General features: G+C 57.9%; 1 protein-coding gene across 1 annotated transcript in view; it reads right to left on the reverse strand.

The window, feature by feature from the left end:
• HMCN2 (hemicentin 2) overlaps positions 1-25,781 on the reverse strand; it is a 761,275-nt gene that overhangs the window by 345,608 nt on the left and 389,886 nt on the right. Inside the window, exon 29 of the mRNA XM_078646218.1 lies at positions 19,936-20,062. Within this exon, the coding sequence (XP_078502344.1) occupies positions 19,936-20,062 (127 nt within the window). The remainder of the gene's footprint in view (positions 1-19,935; positions 20,063-25,781) is intronic.

A 25,781-nucleotide genomic window follows, 5' to 3' on the forward strand; every position in this document is an offset into this window, starting at 1 on the left:
CTCAACCAGCACCCCTGGTCTGACTCCAGTCTGCGGCTGAGGGAGCCTCAACCAGCACCTCTGGTCTGACTCCAGTCTGCGGCTGAGGGAGCCTCAACCAGCACCTCTGGTCTGACTCCAGTCTGCGGCTGAGGGAACCTCAACCAGCACCTCTGGTCTGACTCCAGTCTGCGGCTGAGGGAGCCTCAACCAGCACCTCTGGTCTGACTCCAGTCTGCGGCTGAGGGAGCCTCAACCAGCACCTCTGGTCTGACTCCAGTCTGCGGCTGAGGGAGCCTCAACCAGCACCTCTGGTCTGACTCCAGTCTGCGGCTGAGGGAACCTCAACCAGCCCCTCTGGTCTGACTCCAGTCTGCGGCTGAGGGAGCCTCAACCAGCACCTCTGGTCTGACTCCAGTCTGCGGCTGAGGGAGCCTCAACCAGCACCTCTGGTCTGACTCCAGTCTGCGGCTGAGGGAGCCTCAACCAGCACCTCTGGTCTGACTCCAGTCTGCGGCTGAGGGAGCCTCAACCAGCACCTCTGGTCTGACTCCAGTCTGCGGCTGAGGGAGCCTCAACCAGCACCTCTGGTCTGACTCCAGTCTGCGGCTGAGGGAGCCTCAACCAGCACCTCTGGTCTGACTCCAGTCTGCGGCTGAGGGAACCTCAACCAGCACCTCTGGTCTGACTCCAGTCTGCGGCTGAGGGAACCTCAACCAGCACCTCTTGTCTGACTCCAGTCTGCGGCTGAGGGAGCCTCAACCAGCACCTCTGGTCTGACTCCAGTCTGCGGCTGAGGGAACCTCAACCAGCACCTCTGGTCTGACTCCAGTCTGCGGCTGAGGGAGCCTCAACCAGCACCTCTGGTCTGACTCCAGTCTGCGGCTGAGGGAGCCTCAACCAGCACCTCTGGTCTGACTCCAGTCTGCGGCTGAGGGAGCCTCAACCAGCACCTCTGGTCTGACTCCAGTCTGCGGCTGAGGGAACCTCAACCAGCACCTCTGGTCTGACTCCAGTCTGCGGCTGAGGGAACCTCAACCAGCACCTCTGGTCTGACTCCAGTCTGCGGCTGAGGGAGCCTCAACCAGCACCTCTGGTCTGACTCCAGTCTGCGGCTGAGGGAACCTCAACCAGCACCTCTGGTCTGACTCCAGTCTGCGGCTGAGGGAACCTCAACCAGCACCTCTGGTCTGACTCCAGTCTGCGGCTGAGGGAGCCTCAACCAGCACCCCTGGTCTGACTCCAGTCTGCGGCTGAGGGAGCCTCAACCAGCACCTCTGGTCTGACTCCAGTCTGCGGCTGAGGGAGCCTCAACCAGCACCCCTGGTCTGACTCCAGTCTGCGGCTGAGGGAGCCTCAACCAGCACCCCTGGTCTGACTCCAGTCTGCGGCTGAGGGAGCCTCAACCAGCACCCCTGGTCTGACTCCAGTCTGCGGCTGAGGGAGCCTCAACCAGCACCTCTGGTCTGACTCCAGTCTGCGGCTGAGGGAGCCTCAACCAGCACCTCTGGTCTGACTCCAGTCTGCGGCTGAGGGAGCCTCAACCATCCCCTCTGGTGTGACTCCAGTCTGCGGCTGAGGGAGCCTCAACCAGCACCTCTGGTCTGACTCCAGTCTGCGGCTGAGGGAGCCTCAACCATCCCCTCTGGTCTGACTCCAGTCTGCGGCTGAGGGAGCCTCAACCAGCACCCCTGGTCTGACTCCAGTCTGCGGCTGAGGGAGCCTCAACCAGCACCCCTGGTCTGACTCCAGTCTGCGGCTGAGGGAGCCTCAACCAGCACCTCTGGTCTGACTCCAGTCTGCGGCTGAGGGAGCCTCAACCAGCACCTCTGGTCTGACTCCAGTCTGCGGCTGAGGGAGCCTCAACCATCCCCTCTGGTCTGACTCCAGTCTGCGGCTGAGGGAGCCTCAACCATCCCCTCTGGTCTGACTCCAGTCTGCGGCTGAGGGAGCCTCAACCAGCACCTCTGGTCTGACTCCAGTCTGCGGCTGAGGGAGCCTCAACCAGCACCTCTGGTCTGACTCCAGTCTGCGGCTGAGGGAGCCTCAACCAGCCCCTCTGGTCTGACTCCAGTCTGCGGCTGAGGGAGCCTCAACCAGCACCTCTGGTCTGACTCCAGTCTGCGGCTGAGGGAGCCTCAACCAGCCCCTCTGGTCTGACTCCAGTCTGCGGCTGAGGGAACCTCAACCAGCACCTCTGGTCTGACTCCAGTCTGCGGCTGAGGGAGCCTCAACCAGCCCCTCTGGTCTGACTCCAGTCTGCGGCTGAGGGAGCCTCAACCAGCCCCTCTGGTCTGACTCCAGTCTGCGGCTGAGGGAGCCTCAGCCAGCACCTCTGGTCTGACTCCAGTCTGCGGGGCTGAGGGAGCCTCAACCAGCACCTCTGGTCTGACTCCAGTCTGCGGCTGAGGGAGCCTCAACCAGCCCCTCTGGTCTGACTCCAGTCTGCGGCTGAGGGAGCCTCAACCAGCACCTCTGGTCTGACTCCAGTCTGCGGCTGAGGGAACCTCAACCAGCACCTCTGGTCTGACTCCAGTCTGCGGCTGAGGGAGCCTCAACCAGCACCTCTGGTCTGACTCCAGTCTGCGGCTGAGGGAGCCTCAACCAGCACCTCTGGTCTGACTCCAGTCTGCGGCTGAGGGAGCCTCAACCAGCCCCTCTGGTCTGACTCCAGTCTGCGGCTGAGGGAACCTCAACCAGCACCTCTGGTCTGACTCCAGTCTGCGGCTGAGGGAACCTCAAGCAGCACCTCTGGTCTGACTCCAGTCTGCGGCTGAGGGAGCCTCAACCAGCCCCTCTGGTCTGACTCCAGTCTGCGGCTGAGGGAGCCTCAACCAGCACCTCTGGTCTGACTCCAGTCTGCGGAGGGAACCTCAACCAGCACCCCTGGTCTGACTCCAGTCTGCGGCTGAGGGAACCTCAACCAGCACCTCTGGTCTGACTCCAGTCTGCGGCTGAGGGAACCTCAACCAGCACCCCTGGTCTGACTCCAGTCTGTGGCTGAGGGAGCCTCAACCAGCACCTCTGGTCTGACTCCAGTCTGCGGCTGAGGGAACCTCAACCAGCACCTCTGGTCTGACTCCAGTCTGCGGCTGAGGGAACCTCAACCAGCCCCTCTGGTCTGACTCCAGTCTGCGGCTGAGGGAGCCTCAACCAGCACCCCTGGTCTGACTCCAGTCTGCGGCTGAGGGAGCCTCAACCAGCACCTCTGGTCTGACTCCAGTCTGCGGCTGAGGGAACCTCAACCAGCCCCTCTGGTCTGACTCCAGTCTGCGGCTGAGGGAGCCTCAACCAGCACCTCTGGTCTGACTCCAGTCTGCGGCTGGGGGAGCCTCAACCAGCACCTCTGGTCTGACTCCAGTCTGCGGCTGGGGGAGCCTCAACCAGCACCTCTGGTCTGACTCCAGTCTGCGGCTGAGGGAGCCTCAACCAGCACCTCTGGTCTGACTCCAGTCTGCGGCTGAGGGAGCCTCAACCAGCACCTCTGGTCTGACTCCAGTCTGCGGCTGAGGGAGCCTCAACCAGCACCTCTGGTCTGACTCCAGTCTGCGGCTGAGGGAGCCTCAACCAGCACCTCTGGTCTGACTCCAGTCTGCGGCTGAGGGAACCTCAACCAGCCCCTCTGGTCTGACTCCAGTCTGCGGCTGAGGGAGCCTCAACCAGCACCCCTGGTCTGACTCCAGTCTGCGGCTGAGGGAGCCTCAACCAGCACCTCTGGTCTGACTCCAGTCTGCGGCTGAGGGAACCTCAACCAGCACCTCTGGTCTGACTCCAGTCTGCGGCTGAGGGAACCTCAACCAGCACCCCTGGTCTGAGTCCAGTCTGCGGCTGAGGGAACCTCAACCAGCACCCCTGGTCTGACTCCAGTCTGCGGCTGAGGGAACCTCAACCAGCCCCTCTGGTCTGACTCCAGTCTGCGGCTGAAGGACCCTCAACCAGCACCTCTGGTCTGACTCCAGTCTGCGGCTGAGGGAGCCTCAACCAGCACCTCTGGTCTGAGTCCAGTCTGCGGCTGAGGGAGCCTCAACCAGCACCTCTGGTCTGACTCCAGTCTGCGGCTGAGGGAGCCTCAACCAGCACCTCTGGTCTGACTCCAGTCTGCGGCTGAGGGAACCTCAACCAGCCCCTCTGGTCTGACTCCAGTCTGCGGCTGAGGGAGCCTCAACCAGCACCTCTGGTCTGACTCCAGTCTGCGGCTGAGGGAGCCTCAACCAGCACCTCTGGTCTGACTCCAGTCTGCGGCTGAGGGAGCCTCAACCAGCACCTCTGGTCTGACTCCAGTCTGCGGCTGAGGGAACCTCAACCAGCACCTCTGGTCTGACTCCAGTCTGCGGCTGAGGGAACCTCAACCAGCACCTCTGGTCTGACTCCAGTCTGCGGCTGAGGGAACCTCAACCAGCCCCTCTGGTCTGACTCCAGTCTGCGGCTGAGGGAGCCTCAACCAGCACCCCTGGTCTGACTCCAGTCTGCGGCTGAGGGAGCCTCAACCAGCACCTCTGGTCTGACTCCAGTCTGCGGCTGAGGGAACCTCAACCAGCACCTCTGGTCTGACTCCAGTCTGCGGCTGAGGGAACCTCAACCAGCACCTCTGGTCTGACTCCAGTCTGCGGCTGAGGGAACCTCAAGCAGCACCTCTGGTCTGACTCCAGTCTGCGGCTGAGGGAACCTCAACCAGCCCCTCTGGTCTGACTCCAGTCTGCGGCTGAGGGAACCTCAACCAGCACCTCTGGTCTGACTCCAGTCTGCGGCTGAGGGAACCTCAACCAGCACCTCTGGTCTGACTCCAGTCTGCGGCTGAGGGAGCCTCAACCAGCACCCCTGGTCTGACTCCAGTCTGCGGCTGAGGGAACCTCAACCAGCCCCTCTGGTCTGACTCCAGTCTGCGGCTGAGGGAGCCTCAACCAGCACCCCTGGTCTGAGTCCAGTCTGCGGCTGAGGGAGCCTCAACCAGCACCTCTGGTCTGACTCCAGTCTGCGGCTGAGGGAACCTCAACCAGCCCCTCTGGTCTGACTCCAGTCTGCGGCTGAGGGAGCCTCAACCAGCACCTCTGGTCTGACTCCAGTCTGCGGCTGAGGGAACCTCAACCAGCACCTCTGGTCTGACTCCAGTCTGCGGCTGAGGGAGCCTCAACCAGCACCCCTGGTCTGACTCCAGTCTGCGGCTGAGGGAGCCTCAACCAGCACCTCTGGTCTGACTCCAGTCTGCGGCTGAGGGAGCCTCAACCAGCACCTCTGGTCTGACTCCAGTCTGCGGCTGAGGGAGCCTCAACCAGCACCTCTGGTCTGACTCCAGTCTGCGGCTGAGGGAACCTCAACCAGCACCTCTGGTCTGACTCCAGTCTGCGGCTGAGGGAGCCTCAACCAGCCCCTCTGGTCTGACTCCAGTCTGCGGCTGAGGGAGCCTCAACCAGCACCTCTGGTCTGACTCCAGTCTGCGGCTGAGGGAGCCTCAACCAGCCCCTCTGGTCTGACTCCAGTCTGCGGCTGAGGGAACCTCAACCAGCCCCTCTGGTCTGACTCCAGTCTGCGGCTGAGGGAGCCTCAACCAGCACCCCTGGTCTGACTCCAGTCTGCGGCTGAGGGAGCCTCAACCAGCACCTCTGGTCTGACTCCAGTCTGCGGCTGAGGGAGCCTCAACCAGCACCCCTGGTCTGACTCCAGTCTGCGGCTGAGGGAACCTCAACCAGCCCCTCTGGTCTGACTCCAGTCTGCGGCTGAGGGAGCCTCAACCAGCACCTCTGGTCTGACTCCAGTCTGCGGCTGAGGGAACCTCAACCAGCACCTCTGGTCTGACTCCAGTCTGCGGCTGAGGGAGCCTCAACCAGCACCTCTGGTCTGACTCCAGTCTGCGGCTGAGGGAGCCTCAACCAGCACCCCTGGTCTGACTCCAGTCTGCGGCTGAGGGAACCTCAACCAGCCCCTCTGGTCTGACTCCAGTCTGCGGCTGAGGGAGCCTCAACCAGCACCTCTGGTCTGACTCCAGTCTGCGGCTGAGGGAGCCTCAACCAGCACCTCTGGTCTGACTCCAGTCTGCGGCTGAGGGAGCCTCAACCAGCACCTCTGGTCTGACTCCAGTCTGCGGCTGAGGGAACCTCAACCAGCACCTCTGGTCTGACTCCAGTCTGCGGCTGAGGGAACCTCAAGCAGCACCTCTGGTCTGACTCCAGTCTGCGGCTGAGGGAACCTCAACCAGCCCCTCTGGTCTGACTCCAGTCTGCGGCTGAGGGAACCTCAAGCAGCACCTCTGGTCTGACTCCAGTCTGCGGCTGAGGGAACCTCAACCAGCCCCTCTGGTCTGACTCCAGTCTGCGGCTGAGGGAGCCTCAACCAGCACCTCTGGTCTGACTCCAGTCTGCGGCTGAGGGAGCCTCAACCAGCACCTCTGGTCTGACTCCAGTCTGCGGCTGAGGGAACCTCAACCAGCACCTCTGGTCTGACTCCAGTCTGCGGCTGAGGGAACCTCAACCAGCACCTCTGGTCTGACTCCAGTCTGCGGCTGAGGGAGCCTCAACCAGCACCTCTGGTCTGACTCCAGTCTGCGGCTGAGGGAACCTCAACCAGCACCTCTGGTCTGACTCCAGTCTGCGGCTGAGGGAGCCTCAACCAGCACCTCTGGTCTGACTCCAGTCTGCGGCTGAGGGAACCTCAACCAGCCCCTCTGGTCTGACTCCAGTCTGCGGCTGAGGGAACCTCAACCAGCCCCTCTGGTCTGACTCCAGTCTGCGGCTGAGGGAGCCTCAACCAGCACCTCTGGTCTGACTCCAGTCTGCGGCTGAGGGAGCCTCAACCAGCACCTCTGGTCTGACTCCAGTCTGCGGCTGAGGGAGCCTCAACCATCCCCTCTGGTCTGACTCCAGTCTGCGGCTGAGGGAGCCTCAACCATCCCCTCTGGTCTGACTCCAGTCTGCGGCTGAGGGAGCCTCAACCAGCCCCTCTGGTCTGACTCCAGCCTGCGGCTGAGGGAACCTCAACCAGCACCTCTGGTCTGACTCCAGTCTGCGGCCTCAACCAGCACCTCTGGTCTGACTCCAGTCTGCGGCTGAGGGAGCCTCAACCAGCACCTCTGGTCTGACTCCAGTCTGCGGCTGAGGGAACCTCAACCAGCACCTCTGGTCTGACTCCAGTCTGCGGCTGAGGGAACCTCAACCAGCACCTCTGGTCTGACTCCAGTCTGCGGCTGAGGGAACCTCAACCAGCCCCTCTGGTCTGACTCCAGTCTGCGGCTGAGGGAACCTCAACCAGCCCCTCTGGTCTGACTCCAGTCTGCGGCTGAGGGAACCTCAACCAGCACCTCTGGTCTGACTCCAGTTTGCGGCTGAGGGAACCTCAACCAGCACCTCTGGTCTGACTCCAGTCTGCGGCTGAGGGAACCTCAACCAGCACCTCTGGTCTGACTCCAGTCTGCGGCTGAGGGAGCCTCAACCAGCACCTCTGGTCTGACTCCAGTCTGCGGCTGAGGGAGCCTCAACCAGCACCTCTGGTCTGACTCCAGTCTGCGGCTGAGGGAGCCTCAACCAGCACCTCTGGTCTGACTCCAGTCTGCGGCTGAGGGAGCCTCAACCAGCACCTCTGGTCTGACTCCAGTCTGCGGCTGAGGGAGCCTCAACCAGCACCTCTGGTCTGACTCCAGTCTGCGGCTGAGGGAGCCTCAACCAGCCCCTCTGGTCTGACTCCAGTCTGCGGCTGAGGGAGCCTCAACCAGCACCTCTGGTCTGACTCCAGTCTGCGGCTGAGGGAGCCTCAACCAGCCCCTCTGGTCTGACTCCAGTCTGCGGCTGAGGGAACCTCAACCAGCCCCTCTGGTCTGACTCCAGTCTGCGGCTGAGGGAGCCTCAACCAGCACCCCTGGTCTGACTCCAGTCTGCGGCTGAGGGAGCCTCAACCAGCACCTCTGGTCTGACTCCAGTCTGCGGCTGAGGGAGCCTCAACCAGCACCCCTGGTCTGACTCCAGTCTGCGGCTGAGGGAACCTCAACCAGCCCCTCTGGTCTGACTCCAGTCTGCGGCTGAGGGAGCCTCAACCAGCACCTCTGGTCTGACTCCAGTCTGCGGCTGAGGGAACCTCAACCAGCACCTCTGGTCTGACTCCAGTCTGCGGCTGAGGGAGCCTCAACCAGCACCTCTGGTCTGACTCCAGTCTGCGGCTGAGGGAGCCTCAACCAGCACCCCTGGTCTGACTCCAGTCTGCGGCTGAGGGAACCTCAACCAGCCCCTCTGGTCTGACTCCAGTCTGCGGCTGAGGGAGCCTCAACCAGCACCTCTGGTCTGACTCCAGTCTGCGGCTGAGGGAACCTCAACCAGCACCTCTGGTCTGACTCCAGTCTGCGGCTGAGGGAGCCTCAACCAGCACCTCTGGTCTGACTCCAGTCTGCGGCTGAGGGAACCTCAACCAGCACCTCTGGTCTGACTCCAGTCTGCGGCTGAGGGAACCTCAAGCAGCACCTCTGGTCTGACTCCAGTCTGCGGCTGAGGGAACCTCAACCAGCCCCTCTGGTCTGACTCCAGTCTGCGGCTGAGGGAGCCTCAAGCAGCACCTCTGGTCTGACTCCAGTCTGCGGCTGAGGGAACCTCAACCAGCCCCTCTGGTCTGACTCCAGTCTGCGGCTGAGGGAGCCTCAACCAGCACCTCTGGTCTGACTCCAGTCTGCGGCTGAGGGAGCCTCAACCAGCACCTCTGGTCTGACTCCAGTCTGCGGCTGAGGGAACCTCAACCAGCACCTCTGGTCTGACTCCAGTCTGCGGCTGAGGGAACCTCAACCAGCACCTCTGGTCTGACTCCAGTCTGCGGCTGAGGGAGCCTCAACCAGCACCTCTGGTCTGACTCCAGTCTGCGGCTGAGGGAACCTCAACCAGCACCTCTGGTCTGACTCCAGTCTGCGGCTGAGGGAGCCTCAACCAGCACCTCTGGTCTGACTCCAGTCTGCGGCTGAGGGAACCTCAACCAGCCCCTCTGGTCTGACTCCAGTCTGCGGCTGAGGGAACCTCAACCAGCCCCTCTGGTCTGACTCCAGTCTGCGGCTGAGGGAGCCTCAACCAGCACCTCTGGTCTGACTCCAGTCTGCGGCTGAGGGAGCCTCAACCAGCACCTCTGGTCTGACTCCAGTCTGCGGCTGAGGGAGCCTCAACCATCCCCTCTGGTCTGACTCCAGTCTGCGGCTGAGGGAGCCTCAACCATCCCCTCTGGTCTGACTCCAGTCTGCGGCTGAGGGAGCCTCAACCAGCCCCTCTGGTCTGACTCCAGCCTGCGGCTGAGGGAACCTCAACCAGCACCTCTGGTCTGACTCCAGTCTGCGGCCTCAACCAGCACCTCTGGTCTGACTCCAGTCTGCGGCTGAGGGAACCTCAACCAGCACCTCTGGTCTGACTCCAGTCTGCGGCTGAGGGAACCTCAACCAGCACCTCTGGTCTGACTCCAGTCTGCGGCTGAGGGAACCTCAACCAGCCCCTCTGGTCTGACTCCAGTCTGCGGCTGAGGGAACCTCAACCAGCACCTCTGGTCTGACTCCAGTCTGCGGCTGAGGGAACCTCAACCAGCACCTCTGGTCTGACTCCAGTCTGCGGCTGAGGGAACCTCAACCAGCACCTCTGGTCTGACTCCAGTCTGCGGCTGAGGGAGCCTCAACCAGCACCTCTGGTCTGACTCCAGTCTGCGGCTGAGGGAGCCTCAACCAGCACCTCTGGTCTGACTCCAGTCTGCGGCTGAGGGAGCCTCAACCAGCACCTCTGGTCTGACTCCAGTCTGCGGCTGAGGGAGCCTCAACCAGCACCTCTGGTCTGACTCCAGTCTGCGGCTGAGGGAGCCTCAACCAGCACCTCTGGTCTGACTCCAGTCTGCGGCTGAGGGAGCCTCAACCAGCACCTCTGGTCTGACTCCAGTCTGCGGCTGAGGGAGCCTCAACCAGCACCTCTGGTCTGACTCCAGTCTGCGGCTGAGGGAGCCTCAACCAGCACCTCTGGTCTGACTCCAGTCTGCGGCTGAGGGAGCCTCAACCAGCACCTCTGGTCTGACTCCAGTCTGCGGCTGAGGGAGCCTCAACCAGCACCTCTGGTCTGACTCCAGTCTGCGGCTGAGGGAGCCTCAACCAGCACCTCTGGTCTGACTCCAGTCTGCGGCTGAGGGAGCCTCAACCAGCACCTCTGGTCTGACTCCAGTCTGCGGCTGAGGGAGCCTCAACCAGCACCTCTGGTCTGACTCCAGTCTGCGGCTGAGGGAGCCTCAACCAGCACCTCTGGTCTGACTCCAGTCTGCGGCTGAGGGAACCTCAACCAGCACCTCTGGTCTGAGTCCAGTCTGCGGCTGAGGGAACCTCAACCAGCCCCTCTGGTCTGACTCCAGTCTGCGGCTGAGGGAGCCTCAACCAGCACCTCTGGTCTGACTCCAGTCTGCGGCTGAGGGAACCTCAACCAGCCCCTCTGGTCTGACTCCAGTCTGCGGCTGAGGGAGCCTCAACCAGCACCTCTGGTCTGACTCCAGTCTGCGGCTGAGGGAGCCTCAACCAGCACCTCTGGTCTGAGTCCAGTCTGCGGCTGAGGGAACCTCAACCAGCCCCTCTGGTCTGACTCCAGTCTGCGGCTGAGGGAACCTCAACCAGCCCCTCTGGTCTGACTCCAGTCTGCGGCTGAGGGAACCTCAACCAGCCCCTCTGGTCTGACTCCAGTCTGCGGCTGAGGGAGCCTCAACCAGCACCTCTGGTCTGACTCCAGTCTGCGGCTGAGGGAGCCTCAACCAGCCCCTCTGGTCTGACTCCAGTCTGCGGCTGAGGGAGCCTCAACCAGCACCTCTGGTCTGACTCCAGTCTGCGGCTGAGGGAGCCTCAAGCAGCACCTCTGGTCTGACTCCAGTCTGCGGCTGAGGGAACCTCAACCAGCCCCTCTGGTCTGACTCCAGTCTGCGGCTGAGGGAACCTCAACCAGCCCCTCTGGTCTGACTCCAGTCTGCGGCTGAGGGAGCCTCAACCAGCACCTCTGGTCTGACTCCAGTCTGCGGCTGAGGGAGCCTCAACCATCCCCTCTGGTCTGACTCCAGTCTGCGGCTGAGGGAGCCTCAACCAGCACCTCTGGTCTGACTCCAGTCTGCGGCTGAGGGAACCTCAACCAGCACCTCTGGTCTGACTCCAGTCTGCGGCTGAGGGAACCTCAACCAGCACCTCTGGTCTGAGTCCAGTCTGCGGCTGAGGGAACCTCAACCAGCACCTCTGGTCTGACTCCAGTCTGCGGCTGAGGGAACCTCAACCAGCACCTCTGGTCTGACTCCAGTCTGCGGCTGAGGGAGCCTCAACCAGCACCTCTGGTCTGACTCCAGTCTGCGGCTGGGGGAGCCTCAACCAGCACCTCTGGTCTGACTCCAGTCTGCGGCTGGGGGAGCCTCAACCAGCACCTCTGGTCTGACTCCAGTCTGCGGCTGAGGGAGCCTCAACCAGCACCTCTGGTCTGACTCCAGTCTGCGGCTGAGGGAGCCTCAACCAGCACCCCTGGTCTGACTCCAGTCTGCGGCTGAGGGAGCCTCAACCAGCACCTCTGGTCTGACTCCAGTCTGCGGCTGAGGGAGCCTCAACCAGCACCTCTGGTCTGACTCCAGTCTGCGGCTGAGGGAGCCTCAACCAGCACCTCTGGTCTGACTCCAGTCTGCGGCTGAGGGAGCCTCAACCAGCACCTCTGGTCTGACTCCAGTCTGCGGCTGAGGGAGCCTCAACCAGCACCCCTGGTCTGACTCCAGTCTGCGGCTGAGGGAGCCTCAACCAGCACCCCTGGTCTGACTCCAGCCTGCGGCTGAGGGAGCCTCAACCAGCACCTCTGGTCTGACTCCAGCCTGCGGCTGAGGGAACCTCAACCAGCACCTCTGGTCTGACTCCAGTCTGCGGCTGAGGGAGCCTCAACCAGCACCTCTGGTCTGACTCCAGTCTGCGGCTGAGGGAGCCTCAACCAGCACCTCTGGTCTGACTCCAGTCTGCGGCTGAGGGAGCCTCAACCAGCACCTCTGGTCTGACTCCAGTCTGCGGCTGAGGGAGCCTCAACCAGCCCCTCTGGTCTGACTCCAGTCTGCGGCTGAGGGAGCCTCAACCAGCCCCTCTGGTCTGACTCCAGTCTGCGGCTGAGGGAGCCTCAACCAGCACCTCTGGTCTGACTCCAGTCTGCGGCTGAGGGAACCTCAACCAGCCCCTCTGGTCTGACTCCAGTCTGCGGCTGAGGGAGCCTCAACCAGCCCCTCTGGTCTGACTCCAGTCTGCGGCTGAGGGAGCCTCAACCAGCACCTCTGGTCTGACTCCAGTCTGCGGCTGAGGGAGCCTCAACCAGCACCTCTGGTCTGACTCCAGTCTGCGGCTGAGGGAGCCTCAACCAGCACCTCTGGTCTGACTCCAGTCTGCGGCTGAGGGAGCCTCAACCAGCACCTCTGGTCTGACTCCAGTCTGCGGCTGAGGGAGCCTCAACCAGCACCTCTGGTCTGACTCCAGTCTGCGGGGCTGAGGGAGCCTCAACCAGCACCCCTGGTCTGACTCCAGTCTGCGGGGCTGAGGGAGCCTCAACCAGCCCCTCTGGTCTGACTCCAGTCTGCGGCTGAGGGAACCTCAACCAGCCCCTCTGGTCTGACTCCAGTCTGCGGCTGAGGGAACCTCAACCAGCCCCTCTGGTCTGACTCCAGTCTGCGGCTGAGGGAACCTCAACCAGCACCTCTGGTCTGACTCCAGTCTGCGGCTGAGGGAGCCTCAACCAGCACCTCTGGTCTGACTCCAGTCTGCGGCTGAGGGAGCCTCAACCAGCACCTCTGGTCTGACTCCAGTCTGCGGCTGAGGGAGCCTCAACCAGCACCCCTGGTCTGACTCCAGTCTGCGGCTGAGGGAGCCTCAACCAGCACCTCTGGTCTGACTCCAGCCTGCGGCTGAGGGAGCCTCAACCAGCACCTCTGGTCTGACTCCAGTCTGCGGCTGAGGGAACCTCAACCAGCACCTCTGGTCTGACTCCAGTCTGCGGCTGAGGGAGCCTCAACCAGCACCTCTGGTCTGACTCCAGTCTGCGGCTGAGGGAACCTCAACCAGCACCTCTGGTCTGACTCCAGTCTGCGGCTGAGGGAGCCTCAACCAGCACCTCTGGTCTGACTCCAGTCTGCGGCTGAGGGAACCTCAACCAGCACCTCTGGTCTGACTCCAGTCTGCGGCTGAGGGAGCCTCAACCAGCCCCTCTGGTCTGACTCCAGTCTGCGGCTGAGGGAGCCTCAACCAGCACCTCTGGTCTGACTCCAGTCTGCGGCTGAGGGAACCTCAACCAGCCCCTCTGGTCTGACTCCAGTCTGCGGCTGAGGGAGCCTCAACCAGCCCCTCTGGTCTGACTCCAGTCTGCGGCTGAGGGAACCTCAACCAGCCCCTCTGGTCTGACTCCAGTCTGCGGCTGAGGGAGCCTCAACCAGCACCTCTGGTCTGACTCCAGTCTGCGGCTGAGGGAGCCTCAACCAGCACCTCTGGTCTGACTCCAGTCTGCGGCTGAGGGAGCCTCAACCAGCACCTCTGGTCTGACTCCAGTCTGCGGCTGAGGGAGCCTCAACCAGCACCTCTGGTCTGACTCCAGTCTGCGGCTGAGGGAGCCTCAACCAGCACCCCTGGTCTGACTCCAGTCTGCGGCTGAGGGAGCCTCAACCAGCACCTCTGGTCTGACTCCAGTCTGCGGGGCTGAGGGAGCCTCAACCAGCACCCCTGGTCTGACTCCAGTCTGCGGGGCTGAGGGAGCCTCAACCAGCCCCTCTGGTCTGACTCCAGTCTGCGGCTGAGGGAACCTCAACCAGCCCCTCTGGTCTGACTCCAGTCTGCGGCTGAGGGAACCTCAACCAGCACCTCTGGTCTGACTCCAGTCTGCGGCTGAGGGAGCCTCAACCAGCACCTCTGGTCTGACTCCAGTCTGCGGCTGAGGGAGCCTCAACCAGCACCTCTGGTCTGACTCCAGTCTGCGGCTGAGGGAACCTCAACCAGCCCCTCTGGTCTGACTCCAGTCTGCGGCTGAGGGAGCCTCAACCAGCACCTCTGGTCTGACTCCAGTCTGCGGCTGAGGGAGCCTCAACCAGCACCTCTGGTCTGACTCCAGTCTGCGGCTGAGGGAGCCTCAACCAGCACCTCTGGTCTGACATCAGTCTGCGGCTGAGGGAGCCTCAACCAGCACCTCTGGTCTGACTCCAGTCTGCGGCTGAGGGAGCCTCAACCAGCACCTCTGGTCTGACTCCAGTCTGCGGCTGAGGGAACCTCAACCAGCCCCTCTGGTCTGACTCCAGTCTGCGGGGCTGAGGGAGCCTCAACCAGCCCCTCTGGTCTGACTCCAGTCTGCGGCTGAGGGAACCTCAACCAGCCCCTCTGGTCTGACTCCAGTCTGCGGCTGAGGGAACCTCAACCAGCACCTCTGGTCTGACTCCAGTCTGCGGCTGAGGGAGCCTCAACCAGCACCTCTGGTCTGACTCCAGTCTGCGGCTGAGGGAGCCTCAACCAGCACCTCTGGTCTGACTCCAGTCTGCGGCTGAGGGAGCCTCAACCAGCACCTCTGGTCTGACTCCAGTCTGCGGCTGAGGGAACCTCAACCAGCCCCTCTGGTCTGACTCCAGTCTGCGGCTGAGGGAGCCTCAACCAGCACCTCTGGTCTGACTCCAGTCTGCGGCTGAGGGAGCCTCAACCAGCACCTCTGGTCTGACTCCAGTCTGCGGGGCTGGACTGAGGTCTGAATCCAGACCCAGCCCGGAGCATTCACTCTGTCCTCACGCTTGGTGGCGCTGCTGTCCATATGTGATGGTTACGGACAGTGTGTCGGAGACGTGAGTGGGCGTCGAGAGGGAGTCGACGTCCTCCATCACACCCATGTTTCGCTGCAGCCCACCACCCCTTAGACAGCCCCCAATAAACACCGCTCAATAGACAGCACTCAATGGACAGCACTCAATAGACAGCGCTCAATAGACAGCCCTCCATAGACAGCCCTCAATAGACAGCCCTCAATAGACAGCCCTCAATGGACAGCCCTCAATGGACAGCCCTCAATAGACAGCCCTCAATAGACAGCACTCAATAGACAGCCCTCCATAGACAGCCCTCCATAGACAGTCCACAATATACAGCCCTCAATAGATAGCCCTCAATAGACAGCGCTCAATAGACAGCACTCAATGGACAGCCCTCAATAGACAGCCCTCAATAGACAGCCCTCAATGGACAGCCCTCAATGGACAGCCCTCAATAGACAGCCCTCAATAGACAGCACTCAATAGACAGCCCTCCATAGACAGCCCTCCATAGACAGTCCACAATATACAGCCCTCAATAGATAGCCCTCAATAGACAGCGCTCAATAGACAGCACTCAATAGACAGCCCTCAATAGACAGCCCTCAATAGACAGCCCTCCATAGACAGCCCTCAATAGACAGCCCTCAATAGACAGCCCTCCATAGACAGCCCTCAATGGACAGCCCTCAATAGACAGCCCTCAATAGACAGCGCTCAATAGACAGCCCTCAATAGACAGCCCTCAATAGACAGCACTCAATGGACAGCGCTCAATGGACAGCGCTCAATAGACAGCGCTCAATGGACAGCGCTCAATAGACAGCTCTCAATAGACAGCTCTCAATAGACAGCTCTCAATAGACAGCCCTCAATAGACAGCCCTCAATAGACAGCCCTCAATAGACAGCCCTCAATAGACAGCCCTCAATGGACAGCCCTCAATGGACAGCCTTCAATAGACAGCCCTCAATGGACAGCTCTCAATAGACAGCACTCAATAGACAGCCCTCAATAGACAGCCCTCAATAGACAGCCCTCAATAGACAGCCCTCAATGGACAGCCCTCAATAAACAGCACTCAATAAACAGCACTCAATAAACAGCACTCAATAAACAGCACTCAATAAACAGCACTCAATGGACAGCTCTCAATAGACAGCTCTCAATAGACAGCACTCAATGGACAGCCCTCAATGGACAGCCCTCAATGGACAGCCCTCAATGGACAGCCCTCAATGGACAGCCCTCAATGGACAGCGCTCAATGGACAGCCCTCAATAGACAGCCCTCAATAGACAGCCCTCAATGGACAGCCCTCAATGGACAGCTCTCAATAGACAGCTCTCAATAGACAGCACTCAATGGACAGCCCTCAATAGACAGCCCTCAATAGACAGCCCTCAATAGACAGCCCTCAATGGACAGCACTCAATGGACAGCGCTCAATGGACAGCCCTCAATAGACAGCCCTCAATAGACAGCCCTCAATGGACAGCCCTCAATGGACAGCCCTCAATGGACAGCGCTCAATGGACAGCCCTCAATAGACAGCCCTCAATGGACAACCCTCAATAGACAGCCCTCAATAGACAGCCCTCAATAGACAGCCCTCGGTGGACAGCCCTCAATGGACAGCCCTCAATGGACAGCCCTCAATAGACAGCCCTCAATGGACAGCCCTCAATAAACAGCACTCAATAAACAGCACTCAATAAACAGCACTCAATAGACAACCCTCAATGGACAGCCCTCAATGGACAGCCCTCAATAGACAGCCCTCAATAGACAGCCCTCAATGGACAGCCCTCAATGGACAGCCCTCAATAAACAGCACTCAATAAACAGCACTCAATAAACAGCACTCAATAGACAGCCCTCAATGGACAGCTCTCAATAGACAGCCCTCAATGAACAGCTCTCCATAGACAGCTCTCAATAGACAGCACTCAATGGACAGCCCTCAATGGACAGCCCTCAATGGACAGCCCTCAATGGACAGCCCTCAATAGACAGCCCTCAATGGACAGCCCTCAATGGACAGCCCTCAATAGACAGCCCTCAATAGACAGCCCTCAATGGACAGCCCTCAATAGACAGCCCTCAATAGACAGCCCTCAATAGACAGCCCTCGGTGGACAGCCCTCAATGGACAGCCCTCAATGGACAGCTCTCAATAGACAGCCCTCAATAGACAGCCCTCAATGGACAGCCCTCAATAGACAGCCCTCAATAGACAGCCCTCAATAGACAGCCCTCGGTGGACAGCACTCAATGGACAGCCCTCAATGGACAGCGCTCAATGGACAGCCCTCAATAGACAGCCCTCAATAGACAGCCCTCAATGGACAGCCCTCAATAGACAGCCCTCAATAGACAGCCCTCAATAGACAGCCCTCGGTGGACAGCCCTCAATGGACAGCCCTCAATGGACAGCCCTCAATGGACAGCCCTCAATAGACAGCCCTCAATAGACAGCCCTCAATGGACAGCCCTCAATAGACAGCCCTCAATAGACAGCCCTCAATAGACAGCCCTCGGTGGACAGCCCTCAATGGACAGCCCTCAATGGACAGCTCTCAATAGACAGCCCTCAATAGACAGCCCTCAATGGACAGCCCTCAATAGACAGCCCTCAATGGACAGCCCTCAATAGACAGCCCTCAATAGACAGCGCTCAATGGACAGCCCTCAATAGAAAACCCTCAATAGACAGCCCTCAATAGACAGCCCTCAATGGACAGCCCTCAATAAACAGCCCTCAATGAACAGCTCTCCATAGACAGCTCTCAATAGACAGCACTCAATAGACAGCCCTCAATAGACAGCCCTCAATGGACAGCCCTCAATGGACAGCCCTCAATAGACAGCCCTCAATGGACAGCCCTCAATGAACAGCTCTCCATAGACAGCTCTCAATAGACAGCACTCAATAGACAGCACTCAATAGACAGCCCTCAATAGACAGCCCTCAATAGACAGCCCTCAATGGACAGCCCTCAATGGACAGCCCTCAATGGACAGCCCTCAATAGACAGCCCTCAATAGACAGCCCTCAATAGACAGCCCTCAATAGACAGCCCTCAGTAGACAGCCCTCAATAGACAGCCCTCCATAGACAGCCCTCCATAGACTGCCCTCCATAGACAGCCCTCAATAGACAGCCCTCAATAGACAGCCTTCAATAGACAGCCCTCAATAGACAGCCCTCAATAGACAGCCCTCGGTGGACAGCCCTCAATGGACAGCCCTCAATGGACAGCCCTCAATGGACAGCCCTCAATGGACAGCCCTCAATGGACAGCCCTCAATGGACAGCCCTCAATGGACAGCCCTCAATAGACAGCCCTCAATAGACAGCCCTCCATAGACAGCCCTCAATAGACAGCCCTCCATAGACAGCCCTCCATAGACAGCCCTCCATAGACAGCCCTCAATAGACAGCCCAAACAGCGCTCAATGGACAGCCCTCAATAGAAAACCCTCAATAGACAGCCCTCCATAGACAGCCCTCAATGGACAGCCCTCAATGGACAGCCCTCAATGGACAGCCCTCAATAGACAGCCCTCAATGGACAGCCCTCAATGGACAGCCCTCAATGGACAGCCCTCAATGGACAGCCCTCAATAGACAACCCTCAATAGACAGCCCTCAATAGACAGCCCTCAATAGACAGCCCTCAATAGACAGCCCTAGACAGCCCTAAATAGAGAGCCCTCACTAGAGAGCCCTCAATGGACAGCCCTCAATAGAAAACCCTCAATGGACAGCCCTCAATGGACAGCTCTCAATAGACAGCTCTCAATAGACAGCTCTCAATAGAAAACCCTCAATAGACAGCCCTCAATAGACAGCCCTCAATAGACAGCGCTCAATGGACAGCGCTCAATGGACAGCGCTCAATGGACAGCCCTCAATGGACAGCCCTCAATGGACAGCTCTCAATAGACAGCACTCAATGGACAGCCCTCAATGGACAGCCCTCCATAGACAGCCCTCCATAGACAGCCCTCAATAGACAGCCTTCAATAGACAGCCCTCAATAGACAGCCCTCAATAGACAGCCCTCAATGGACAGCCCTCGGTGGACAGCCCTCAATAGACAGCGCTCAATAGACAGCCCTCAATAGACAGCCCTCAATGGGCAGCCCTCAATAGACAGCCCTCAATAGACAGCCCTCAATGGGCAGCCCTCAATAGACAGCCCTCAATAGACAGCCCTCAATAGACAGCCCTCAATAGACAGCCCTCAATAGACAGCCCTCAATAGACAGCCCTCCATAGACAGCCCTCCATAGACTGCCCTCCATAGACAGCCCTCAATAGACAGCCCTCAATAGACAGCCTTCAATAGACAGCCCTCAATAGACAGCCCTCAATAAATAGACAGCCCTCGGTGGACAGCCCTCAATAGACAGCCCTCGGTGGACAGCCCTCAATAGACAGCGCTCAATGGACAGCCCTCAATAGACAGCCCTCAATGGGCAGCCCTCAATGGGCAGCCCACAATAGACAGCCCTCAATAGACAGCCCTCAATGGACAGCCCTCAATGGACAGCCCTCCATAGACAGCCCTCCATAGACAGCCCTCAATAGACAGCGCTCAATGGACAGCCCCCAATAGACAGCCCTCAATAGACAGCCCTCGGTGGACAGCTCTCAATAGACAGCCCTCAATGGACAGCCCTCAATAGACAGCCCTCAATGGACAGCCCTCAATAGACAGCCCTCAATAAACAGCCCTCCATAGACAGCCCTCAATAGACAGCCCTCAATAGACAGCGCTCAATGGACAGCCCCCAATAGACAGCCCTCAATAGACAGCCCCCAATAGACAGCCCTCGGTAGACAGCCTTCAATAGACAGCCCTCAATGGACAGCCCTCAATCTTTTCCATAGGGGATGGGCTTACATCCCTCCTATCTGATCAGGGATGGTAGGGGTCTCATGTAATCAGTGCACAGAAGAGGACCCCTGCTGATCCCTGAGGGACCCCACATGTGTGGACCGGGAGGCAGACATAAAGGAGACACATTTAATGTGCACCAACCTCCCTTCTGAAAGTTAGGCAAACCTTCTCAGTCATTATACAACCCATGGTTTACCATGCTGCAAAGCCACCTGGGCGAGATGCATATAAAGTCATGTTATTGCGCTTAGTATTATAAATGTCAGCACAGAAGGGTGAGTGAAGGGGTGAGACTTACCTCCCGTTCTTTGTCCACTCCACCTGTGGCGTGGGGACCCCGCTGCTCCGGCACCGCAGCTCCACTTCAGAGCCGGCCAAGGCGGACACGTCCTGTGAGGAACCCGACCCAGAGAGCGCCGGTGGCACTGTGGAGAAACCAGCAGACAGGTGGGTAAAGGGTCCCCCAAGAGCAGCAGAGGAGTGAAGAGTGTCCTTCAAAACCAGCGAGAGCCAAGGGCGGAGCCTCCGGTGGAGCGGAGGAGTGTCGCCCCACTTAAATTACCCCCAAAGATGAAAAATAAAATGGTAGTATATCACTACTTAATTTGTCATCCTCCCACCCTGCACCAAGCGTCAGAATGGGGCGGGCCGCTGTGGAATGGCAGCAGCAGGGAGGAGGGTGGGCTGTTTGTGCACTTTTCAAAGTGCGCATGTCCCGTTGGCCGGCTGTCTTGCGAAGGCCAGTCAGACATGCGCACTTTGAAACCTCTAACCCAGCTGTCTTAAGACATCTGGGATAGAGTAACGGCCGGCCTCCAGGGCGCTGTGGAGCACCGGGTGAGGCCACTCCCTCCAATCAGGGAGCTGCTCTCACAGCATGAGAGCAGTGTCAGGATTGGTGCCCACACAGCAGCATCCAGTACATCGGAAGAGGTCCAGAGCGGAAGACGTCGGTTAGGGTAAGTTTAATTTTTTCATATTTACACGTGGGCGCTGCCCCTCCCTCCCCCTCCAGGTATCAGCTGTCATTGCATAGAGCCATGTGAGGTGGTGGGAAGAACAGGAAATACTGCACCATCATCAAAGTGAGCTTCAGTGTAAAGAAAAGGGTTCAAAACCCAGCCATGGTCAGAGAAGGTTCTACAGAGTGTGAGTCCCCCAAACTGAGCTGTATCATGAGAAACAAAAGGGCTTACAAACACAGCAGGACCAATACCCAGCCATGGCCAGATGATGGCCTCCAATCAGAGGAGGTGCTAGAAACACAGCCGGTCCAATACCCAGCCATGGCCAGATGATGGCCTCCAATCAGAGGAGGTGCTAGAAACACAGCCGGTCCAATACCCAGCCATGGCCAGATGATGGCCTCCAATCAGAGAAGGTCCTACAAACACAGCGGGCCCAATACCTAGCCATGGCCAGATGATGGCCTCCAATGAGAGAAGGTCCTACAAACACAGCGGGCCCAATACCTAGCCATGGCCAGATGATGGCCTCCAATCAGAGAAGGTCCTACAAACACAGCGGGGCCAATACCCAGACATGGCCAGATGATGGCCTCCTATCAGAGAAGGTCCTACAAACACAGCGGGTACAATACCCAGCCATGCCAGATGATGGCCTCCAATCAGAGAATGTCCTACAAACACAGCGGGGCCAATACCCAGCCATGGCCAGATGATGGCCTCCAATCAGAGAAGGTCCTACAAACACAGCGGGGCCAATACCCAGCCATGGCCAGATGATGGCCTCCAATCAGAGAAGGTACTACAAACACAGCGGGGCCAATACCCAGCCATGGCCAGATGATGGCCTCCAATCAGAGAAGGTCCTACAAACACAGCCGGTCCAATACCCAGCCATGGCCAGATGATGGCCTCCAATCAGAGAAGGTCCTACAAACACAGCGGGGCCAATACCCAGCCATGGCCAGATGATGGCCTCCAATCAGAGAAGGTACTACAAACACAGCGGGGCCAATACCTAGCCATGGCCAGATGATGGCCTCCAATCAGAGAAGGTACTACAAACACAGCGGGGCCAATACCCAGTCATGGCCAGATGATGGCCTCCAATAAGAGAAGGTACTACAAACACAGTGGGGCCAATACCTAGCCATGGCCAGATGATGACCTCCAATCAGAGAAGGTACTACAAACACAGTGGGCCCAATACCCAGCCATGGCCAGATGATGGCCTTCAATCAGAGAAGGTACTACAAACACAGCGGGCCCAATACCCAGCCATGGCCAGATGATGGCCTCCAATCAGAGAGGATCCATCAAACACAGCGGGCCCAATACCTAGCCATGGCCAGATGATGGCTTCCAATCAGAGAAGGGCCTACAAACACAGCGGTCCCAATACCTAGCCATAGCCAGATGATGGCCCCCCAATCAGAGAGGGTCCATCAAACACAGCGGGTCCAATACCCAGCCATGGCTAGATGATGGCCTCCAATCAGAGAAGGTGTTACAAACACAGCGGGCCAATACCCAGCCCCAGCCAAATGATGGCCTCCAATCAGAGAAGGTCCTACAAACACAGCGGGCCAATACCCAGCCATGGACAGCTATGGCCCCCAATCAGAAAAGGTCCTACAAATACAGCGGGCCCAATACCCATCCATGGTCAGATGATGGCCTCCAATCAGAGAAGGTCTTACAAACACAGCAGGGCCAATACCCATCCCTGGCCAGATGATGGCCTCCATTCAGAGAAGGTGTTACAAACACAGCGGGCCCAACACCCAGCCATGACCAGATGATGGCCTCCAATCAGAGAAGGTCCTACAAACACGGCGGGCCCAATACCCAGCCATGGCCCCCAATCAAAGAAGGGCCTACAAACACAGCGGGCCCAATACCCAGCCCCGGCCAGATGATTGCCTCCAATCAGAGCAGGTCCTACAAATAGAGCGGGACCCAATACCCAGCCATACCAAGTAGATGGCCTCTAATCAGAGAAGGTCCTATAAACACAGTGGGCCCAATACCCATTCATGGCCTGATGATGGCCCCCAATCAGAAAAGGTCCTACAAATACAGCGGGTCCTATACCCATCCATGGTCAGATGATGGCCTCCAATCAGAGAAGGTCTTACAAACACAGCAGGGCCAATACCCATCCCTGGCCAGATGATGGCCTCCATTCAGAGAAGGTGTTACAAACACAGCGGGCCCAATACCCAGCCATGGCCCCCAATCAAAGAAGGGCCTACAAACACAGTGGGCCCAATACCCATTCATGGCCTGATGATGGCCTCCAATCAGAGAAGGTGTTAGAATTAAACACAGCGGGCCAATACCCAGCCCCGGCCAGATGATGGCCTCCAATCAGAGAAGGTCCTACAAATAGAGCTTGACCCAATACCCAGCCATACCCAGGAGATGGCCTCCAATCAGAGAAGGTCCTACAAACACAGCGGGTCCAATACCCAGCCCGGGCCAGATGATGGCTTCCAATCAGAGAAGGTCCTACAAACACAAAGGGCCAATACCCATTCATGGCCAGATGATGGCCTCCAATCAGAGAAGGTGTTACAAACACAGCGGGCCAATACCCAGACCCAGCCAGATGATGGCCTCCAATCAGAACACAGCGGGCCAATACATATCCATGGCAAGATGATGGCCTCCAATCAGAGAAGGTCCTTCAAATACAGCGGGCCCAATACCCAGCCATGGCCAGCGATGGCCCCCAATCAGAAAAGGTCCTACAAATACAGCGGGCCCAATACCCATCCATGGCCAGATGATGGCCTCCAATCAGAGAAAGTCCTACAAACACAGCGGGCCCAATACCCAGCCATTGCCAGGTGATGGCCTCAAATCAGAGAAAGTCCTACAAACACAGCGGGCCCAATACCCAGGCCTGGCCAGATGCTGGCCTACAATCAGAGAAGGTGTTACAAATACAGCGGGCCCAATAACCAGCTATGACCAGATGATGGCCTCCAATCAGAGGCGGTCCTACAAACACAGTGGGCCCACTACCGAGCCATATACCTTCCTAAGTGCATATCTAGAGCCAGCAGAATGCACTATCACTGTACCTTCCTGATTGCATACCTAGAACCAGCAGAATGTGCTGTTTTTGCACCTTCCTGAGTACATACCTAGAACCAGCAGAACATACTATTTGCCTACCCTGCCTTCGAGGCACCTCAAGAACACACCTAGAACCAGAAGGACGTACCACCTCTGCCCCTCCCCTAAGGTCTATGGTCAGTAGTATGTTACTTTGAGTGTGCACGTTTGCCCAAGTACTTCGAACCTTAAAATCGTTCTCAAATCTGAAATGTAAAAGAGTTCAAATAAATATGTTTTTACTGCTTTCCTTTAAGAAAATAAACTAGAGTTCCGTACTGCAGCTGCAGCGATGGAGAACGCTCTGTCTCCAAATTTAATGAGACGTGAAACGTGGATAGTAAGGTAGACCCAGCGAGCTGACCACTCGTGCTAGGGTGGAGAATAACAAAGGCTTTGCTAAGTATTCTGGAGTGCAATGAAAAACTGTGATCAACAACAATCTTGACCTGAAACAGAACCCTACTTTGAAATTAAATGAAATGAATAGGCGTTTCATAAAGCGCGAATTGCTGCCCTGAGGCATCCAAGCGCTGAGAAGAAAAGAAAGAAGGACGGCGCTAGCTAAAGGGGATCCTAAGTCGAGGGGAGTGGGATTCTATCTGTTAAACAGGAAGGTTTTTAATTGTTTCCGAAAGGAAAATAAATTGGGGTTGGCCCTCAAATGCAGAGGGAGGGAATTCCACATCTTGGCCACGTTATAGGAGAATGACCAACCTCCTGCTCTGGATTTCCTTATTTTAGGAACTGTGGCAAGAAAGGAGTTAGACGAGCGCAACTGTTTCGTCGGATGATATGGAGTAATTAAAGAATGATTAATCACTGGGCCTGTTTTCCAAAAGGCCCGTTGCGCAATACACAGAGATTTAAAATTAACTCTCCCTCTGACAGGAAGCCAATGGAGGCTCTTCAGTCCAGGCTTAACTGAGAGTCTACGGGGAAGCTGGAGCAATGTACGCGCAGCGCAGTTTTGAATTATCTGGAGTTTCTGGAGGGTATAGTCTGGGGCTCCCAGATACAGGGCATTGCCAAGGGCAGCCTGTGGAGCCGGCGCAGAACAAGTGATATGTGTACCTTATAGAGTCATGGCGAATCAATGGGGTGGCCGCATTGTGGAGCAGCTGAAGTTGATGCAGAAGTGTACGGAGGAGCCAAATAAATGACACTCCTGTAACGAAGCCGTGAGTGCATCACAGCATTCTAGATTGAAACATGATGAGCTGAATCAATGTCTGGTAAAATGGAATGTAGCCCTTTAATATGTCAGCTGGGAGTTCTCGCCTTCGGTCCAGAGGGAGGGGTAACGATTGTTTGCTTACAATCTGATGAAAAAGAAGAAACTACTCCAGAACTTGGCCAGGAAGTCCTATCTCAGCTAGCCTCGTCGCCATGATCGCATGATCCACAGTGTTGAAGGCTGCCGAAAGATCCAATAATATTAGAGTGCTCACTCCTCAACAATCAGATGGAGATAATTGATAGCTGAGAACAAAGCACGTTCAGCGCTTCTAACTGATCGAAAGCAGCTTGAAAAGCACTTCAGATACAACTAATTTCCACAAATTCTGGCAGTTGTATATAAATGATTTTTTAAACACTTTGCCAAGAAGTGCAAGTAGAGAGATGGGACGATAATTACTGGGTATTTTAGGAGCCAAATTGGCTTTTCAGAAATGGTTTGTCTAAAGCTGTATTCCAGATATTAGGCACTATTCCTGCTTCTAATGAATTATTCAACAGATGGAGAAATGCTATTGAACGAAGTAATACCAGCCTTTTCATCCAACTTGCTGGATACATGTCATAAGGGGAGTCTGAGGCCCAGAGTGCTTTTATTATACCAAGAAATGATTTACCTGAAATAATCAAAATGTTTTCAGACTCACAAGTGTGAGTCACATTTTGCTGTATTTGAACAATACGTACCAAGAATGTCTCTTTAATGTGGTGCCTGTGCACATCTGCCTGCTGGCCGTGTCTGCTGCGTCGAGTGCTGACTTTAGGCATGCATTTGCAATATTTTTGCCCTCCCGGACAATTGATTTTGCTCTTTTCC

The sequence above is a fragment of the Lissotriton helveticus genome, chromosome 5_1, assembly GCF_964261635.1.
Source record: "Lissotriton helveticus chromosome 5_1, aLisHel1.1, whole genome shotgun sequence".
Classification (NCBI taxonomy): Eukaryota; Metazoa; Chordata; class Amphibia; order Caudata; family Salamandridae; genus Lissotriton; species Lissotriton helveticus.